At 38.7% G+C, this 7108-nt stretch overlaps 1 protein-coding gene across 1 annotated transcript in view; it reads right to left on the reverse strand.

Annotated features, from left to right (window-relative positions):
• Positions 1–148: 148 nt before the first annotated feature.
• LOC111657808 (FRAS1-related extracellular matrix protein 2-like) overlaps positions 149–7108 on the reverse strand; it is a 53297-nt gene continuing 46337 nt past the window's right edge. Inside the window, exons 17-24 of the mRNA XM_023410125.2 lie at positions 6415–6607; positions 6190–6294; positions 5783–5910; positions 5549–5683; positions 4313–4439; positions 3578–3765; positions 3337–3483; positions 149–2638 (exon numbers count right to left, since the gene is read on the reverse strand). Coding sequence (XP_023265893.1) covers positions 2132–2638; positions 3337–3483; positions 3578–3765; positions 4313–4439; positions 5549–5683; positions 5783–5910; positions 6190–6294; positions 6415–6607 — 1530 coding nt within the window. The 3' untranslated portion in view covers positions 149–2131. The remainder of the gene's footprint in view (positions 2639–3336; positions 3484–3577; positions 3766–4312; positions 4440–5548; positions 5684–5782; positions 5911–6189; positions 6295–6414; positions 6608–7108) is intronic.

Consider the following 7108-nt stretch of genomic DNA (forward strand, 5'->3'; position numbering starts at 1 on the left):
TACATGGCCAAATGGTTGCATGTGATTTTGAGCATTTTTAGGAAAAGGTTTAGTGACCAGTGAAGGAACTGATAAATTAGTTTAAATGGCAATTCCCCTGTGACACTGCCAAACTGAATTGTATATTTCATCAAAAAAAAATGTCATATTGTTTTCTTGAAAAATTATTTATTTGCAGACCACGTTGTGCTTCTGGTCTATGTTACAAATACTTACAGCACATACAGTATGCATTTTTTTTAACAATAACCATTCCCAAAACATCCAAATGGTATATTTATATGTAATACATATGTAAATACATACATACATACATGTGCATAAAAACGCTCAGAATGCACTCAGAGCATTAGAGTGAAAAAAAAAAAGAACCACAGTACATTGATACAGTGTTAAACCTAAATTAGCAAGCAAACTGTGCACTGAAAAAAAAATCATACTTGGGGTAAACATTTCATGAGGGTATGATATCACAGGTTGCATAGAATTGTTTTCAATTTCAAAATAAAATTGCAAATAAATGCAACAATCATAAAGTACGGACTATGAAGTTAGTGTCTCTTATACGATATACAGTAGTATGAGGTAATCAGATTTTATGGCAATCCGGTGCCTGGATCTGAAAAAACAAATAGAACAAAAAACACTGATACATGGAAAGTATGTACGATGTTTCATCTTATGTGCACAATGTTTTAACGTAAACACGGCACATAAACTGTATTTCTGTATTGTATATTCAAATCACAATAACAAACAAGTTATACAGAGACAGATAGGTTCAAAATTAAAAAGGGAGAGGAAATGATGTAATATGTATATATATTTATATATATATTTGTGTCAGCACTAAATAACAGTGAATTGAAAAATAAATAAATACATTTAAAACTAATGAACCAGGGAGAGAATTTCTGATAATAAAAGATGATTGAGGGTAAAACATTTCATTCCCTTTAAGTGAAATCTGATAGATCTATTTCATGATACAGTATTTCAAAGTTTTAAGAAATTTAACAGCAAAGTCAAAACATAGTCCTGTTGTGAGAGGGATTTCGTGTCCCAGCTACCTCTCTACTAAGCTACAGTAGTCAACACCTGCGTACCAGTTGTGCCAAGAGTCTAAATAATTCCTGTTGGAGGAAGAGCATCTGGAACCGCTACGATACTTCACTGTACATTGCAGACCAGCTGTCTTGAAAGTCGCATCAATACAACAGACAGTTTAACTTCTCTTATGTGTTTTAGTGCCACGTGTCAATCATAAGGTCTTAAAAATCAAATCAGTTTCAACAACTAAATATTAGGGGGGATGTAACAATAACAATCAGTTACTCATAAATACTGTTTGTCATGGGATATACTGTAAAATACAAACTGGCGGAAATACAGTAGGTCAGATGCATTTGTCACAATTCCTTTCAAATCAGCATTGAGGCTTTTTTTTTTATAATTTCAAACAATTTTAAAATACAAAAATAAATGCATGCAAAAAACATGAGCACAGGAAAACAATATTCACTCAAATGTAAAAATCTTTTTTTTTTTTTCCATTTGAGTCGGATGTCATGCTGATCACACAAGACAAACATAACACACAATGGAACTGTGAGTTCTTAGGCACGCACTGAATCTAAGGACAAATCATTCTCTACAAGAACAGACAGGTTTACCCAGTGTAAGCAACCTATGGACAGTGTCTTAATGCAGCAAATCAAACATACAAAGCCTGTTGTTAACAACTACTACAGTATGCAAAATATCCAGCTTCTCTTGACCTACTCAGTAGAACACCAAATGCCTTTCAAGTTAAGAGGCATCTTCTGTAGCACCTTTGGAAACATAATAACACCTTTTTTTTGGATCAAGTGGCATCAAAAGCAAATCAATAAGTGAGTGATGACAACTTGACAAGTGCCTTGAAACAGCTACAAACACAGTCTGTCTCCTAATTAGTGTCCAGACCACTGCCTGGACGTGGAAGTGATGCGGTATTTCAAGTAGATTTCTGAATAGAATCAAAGCTCTTGTAATTTGTGTCGCTTCACACACAATCTTCAATTTTTATCTAAATGTGAGGCACTTGCAAAACAAAAATATTAACTAAAACTCTCAATCATCAGTCTGTTTGTTAAACCTCAGAGCTGTCGCTGTTGCTGAGGCCTTGTGTCATCATGGGCTCTCTGCTGCTGGAGTTCTTGGGAACGTCTTTCTTCTCCCGCTTGGACCGGACCAGCACCACCACCACGATGACGATGAGAACCGTGAGGAGCAGCCCGACAAAGATGCCAATGATCAACACTTGTCTGTCGTCACTGTTGTCTTTCTGGTTGAGCTCGTGGGGTATGATCCCTTTGGTGAAGATTTCCCTCTCTGGGCTCGTCCTCCGCTGGCTGCTGAGGTCCAGCGCGATGTGCAGGATGTTGGTGCCGCGGTTGTTACTCACACCGATGTCCTCTATTATGTCCGGCACATCGTTGGCCGATCTTCTGGTGCGATGTTGACCCTTTGGAAGCAGATCTGTGTGCTGGCTCATCACGTGGTATTCCAGACTTCTCTTCCCTATGCCACGGTTGGCGTTGTCTCGAGAACGGACAGTGTAGATGGTGTGAATGTACCACTCTCTCCCTGTGGACACCTGGAGATAGCAACAGTTATTGCTTTAGAAAGTGATACCTCTTTATGGCCCAGCTTTCTGCAGAACATACGTTCCCTTTGTTCCCTTGTCTTCTTCCCTTTATGGGTCCATTTCAATAATTGCCCTGGTATTTTCTTGCTTTACTGGGCAAAAAACATTAACAATTTGAAGTAAAAGCAGAAACATTTGCAGCCATTGGAAAATGCTCACCAGGCCTGTGGACACTGATACTGACTTTTTCTCCTAAACAAGCCAAGAAACACAGACTCACTGACCAGAAGAAGCAATCTGGACTCGACAGATAGGGAGAGTCTGAGTCATACATATGACCCTGTCAGCCGAGGCCACACAAGGGCCAGCTCACATGGTGACAGGGTTGTTCACTCATAATAAGCTTTCCATGAGGATGCAGAAAGTGTCTGGTCAGTGAGTCTTTCTCTCAGCTTGTTAAGAAGAAAAAGTAAAATATCAGTGGAAAAAAATATTTTTAAGGTCACGTTCTCTGATTCTTATGCAGAACAGAATATTTCAATTTCACTCTTTCCACTTGCTTTCCACCAGCTCCCTGAGAGTTACAAGCCAGGCTGACTCCAGCACAATATAACATCTGGAATGCATCACAGATTGGTGAAATATGAGAATGTGGACTATTAGGGTCTGTCGTAAACGCGTGTCTTGTACCTGACCTATATACTGACCTGGAAGAGGGCTGAGGAATCCATTCTGAAACCATCTGACCCAGGTTGTCTCACTAGAGCTAAAGCGCCAGGGTCATCCACCGCCAGGAAGGCATTGAAAGCTACATTGCCAAATGAGCGGGCCTGGGTCTCTGGTTGGGCCTTATCCTGGAGTGAGAAATGAACAGATGGGAAGAATATCTACCATTGAAAGGACACAAAGCATATATGACATGAAGAGACATAAATTTTTGTTACTTACAATGATCTTGAATCTGTAGAGTAGTGATGGAGCATCAGCCAGACAGCCAAACTCAAAGTTGCTGGGGTTGTATTTTGGCACATAACCATCAGCTCCAGTACACAGGAACACTTTTTCTATATTACAAATAAAGGAGTCGCCCAAGTTCTGCACTGGATCCACCATCACTCGGCCGTAAACGGTATCCCCTGAGGGAAGAGAAATAAAGTTCTCATCACTGAAAACACATGTAACATGTCACACGTGCATAAACTTGATGGTCTAACTGAAGGTAGAACTAAATAAGGTTTTACAGATGCGGTTCTCTTACATGATTATATTTCACTCAGACAGCTAAAACTACTCCCTCAATCTTGGCAACATGAGTTTTCTCCAGTCTCACTTTGACAGCAGCTTCAAGGACTTTTCAAAGACTTTCAAGATCTTGTTGAGAGAAAAAAAAAAACCCAGACTCTCGTAATTAGCTTGTTTTGGGAAAAGACATCAAAGTGGTCAAAATGACACTTCATGGAGGCCTCTCATTCCCCTTTCATTTTTATCCTGTTGAGTCAGGAAATAATGGGGAACATTTCTGCTAAATCAACAGAAACATTCTTTCACACAGGGATTTCTTTTTGATCAGCAGAATGGAGTTAAGTCCCAGGAGCTGAGCAATGAAGCCTTGTTTGTTTTTTTGTTTAATCCACAAACTTCCAAGTGCTGTTGGCATATTACGACTGCAAGTTACTGCCTTACCCTGTGAGAAGGCAGTGTCGCTCTCTTGTCCAAAACCCATGGAGCCATCTGAGAGCCAGAGCGTCCGTTTAGACAGTAAGATCATCTGCGTGTTCAGGCTGAACTCAGCAGCCACGGGGTCGCTGACCTGGCAACACACAGAAGACAGACAAAAACACACAAATCATATTTAGAGACAAAGCCAAGTTAGAGCTTAACAGTAGAAACAATAGGTGAAACATCTTGTTTTGATCCTAGTCAACACATCATTATATACAGTAACTACAGTATATATGCAGTAGAATATGACACATTTGAAGACAAGGCCGAATAAGTGAATTAAAATTAAATAAATAAATAAATAACTTACTAAATACTATAGTTACAGTACTATCAGCTTTTATATTCTGATGATCAGACCAATGCGATTGCCTGCAGGTTTGTTTGCTAACAACATTACAGCTTCACAGATTTTCCTGCTTTTCTTCATTTCATAACTGTGAGTGGAATAATTTGGGATATTTTACATGTTGTTAGGCAAAATAAGAAATTTCACAGACTCTCTAAGGGCTTGGGTTAATTAAGATGGCCATTTGTTTTTATTTTGATTAATTAATATGGCCTACTTTGCCATTATTACTCTTGACAGTGTTTTGATGCTGGGGTGGTTAGATGTTGGTATCAGCAGAAGGAGCCACACACACAGCACTGTAGGTACTGCTAAACTGTTTAAAAAGGGGATGATGAATGAAGTGAGAAAAATTGCAGTTTTATGAGTACTTGACTGGCTGAAGCGAACCAGGAGCGAGCTAACGCTTATTTTTTTTCAACTGAAGTCAACTGGATAATAGAGAGAGACATGAAAATAAATGAATAAACAGGAACCAAGAGATGCGGCTTAAAGGAATTAATGAATGAAGGAGATGGGGTGAATAAATGGAAATTCTGATTTCACTTTCACAAAGATTCATAGGCAGTTTTTTTTTTGGTCTGTATTTAAATAAGCAGTTGTGATAGCAAGTAAAATATGTGACATAATCCATTTGTTAATGTGTATGTTAAATTCATAATTTCTACCAGTCTAGCTAAAATAACATTTAATTGTTAGCAGAAACCCACATGTGCTTTGAATATCATATTCTTTTTATATTGGTGTTAATTTTTAAAAATACCATAGTTTATTTGGCCTTATTTTTAAACCTGATTGAATTTGTTTTACCCACAAGGTTCAATAAACTTTAGACAAGGTGAGGTTACCTGCTGAAACCGGATATCCAGGTCAAAAGTAAGCGGCTCTCTGGGATTGCAGACAGGAGGGATGGTGTACTCCAAGCTGGGAGGGGATGTACAGGGGACCAGCTTCACTGTGTATGTGCCAGAGTAGTCTCGCACCTGAGAGGTGAAATGATGATGAGCACGGACTAAGTGTAAAAACAAAACAAACATGAAAAACAATTCAATTGTTCTTCAGAAAGCAAAATGTTTCCTCACGGCAAAATCAGACATGAACGTCCACTGCTGGATGGGCTGGTTGTAGGTTGGCTCATTCCTCACAAGACTGAGGTTAAAGGTCAAACCAGGGTGGTCCGGACACATGACCATGGAGGTGAGTGGGGAAGCTGATGGAAAAATACATGAATTAAACTACGTATATGTACCAATATAATCATCATGCTTGGTTGTAAGTTAAGACTTCAAAAACAAAAAAAGATATAACTGACAAAAAGACCCAAATACTATGAGTTTTAACTAAAGAGTAGTAGTACATGCTCTTCTGCACAAATGAAATATTCTATATCAGGAAAAATGTTTTATTTCTACTTTTATGCAAAATATTATGTCATGCTACAAAGCAGTATCATCACATCAAACTGTAAAACACTACATCACTTCTGTACCTGGATGTGCAAACACAAACAGGCCTCTGAATCGAGCCTCAGTGCGGAAGTTGACGACGAGTCGTCCCTGCCCATTTATACGCATGCTGGTTGGGTAAAGGGCACCTGCAAAGAAAGTCACAGATGGCTTTAATTTGGCTATTTAATTAATTTACAACACCCCATTCAGTGATTGTGATGTATTTATAAATAATCCTCAGTTTTATGTTGCTGTTCAAGTCTTGCCTTGTAGTTCAGCCTCCGGTGGGCTACCGATACCATCCCTCCATAAGATGGCAGTGTCGTACACAAATGTGAGCCGTAGCTCTGACTGCAAGTCAAAGTGCTGCCATCCTCCCGCTCCCACAGGGGAGTGGAAGACATAAGACACATGGAGTGGGGCTCGGAGGGTCACATAGGACTGGACCAGATTCAACACCTGCAGGAAGAAACAGCATGCTGTGTCAGAGCAAAAAATTCAATTCATACTTCACAGATGAAATTCCCCTTGTTATAGAGATATCAAAAAGAAAACATCAAGGCATCCTGAATAAAGTGCACACACAATATCTCTGGAAATAGCTGATATAGGCATGTTCTTTTCTGAATAGTGCTTCATTAAGTCCACAAATTGATTTGACTTGGCAACACATACATAAGGGAACTTAAAGCACATTTAACTGGGAGATCAAGCCTATAATATTAACTTCAAATAGTCATCATTAAATTCACTTGATGGTCTAGCTTTAAGATTCAATCTATTATGTATTACTGTTCATGGACACTAAAACCATTGCAAATGAAGTACTGCATTTTTTATCCTTTCACCTTAATCAATTTAAAACATTTAAATGTGTCCAAAAGTTAACACCAAAAGCAGAAATAACAAAAAAATCCCCCCCAAAAAACCAAAACACACACACACAGAAACACCCCCCCC

The sequence above is a fragment of the Seriola lalandi genome, unplaced genomic scaffold (assembly GCF_002814215.2).
Source record: "Seriola lalandi dorsalis isolate HSWRI2012SDOR001 ecotype SW California unplaced genomic scaffold, Sedor1 jcf7180002054413, whole genome shotgun sequence".
Taxonomy (NCBI): Eukaryota; Metazoa; Chordata; class Actinopteri; order Carangiformes; family Carangidae; genus Seriola; species Seriola lalandi.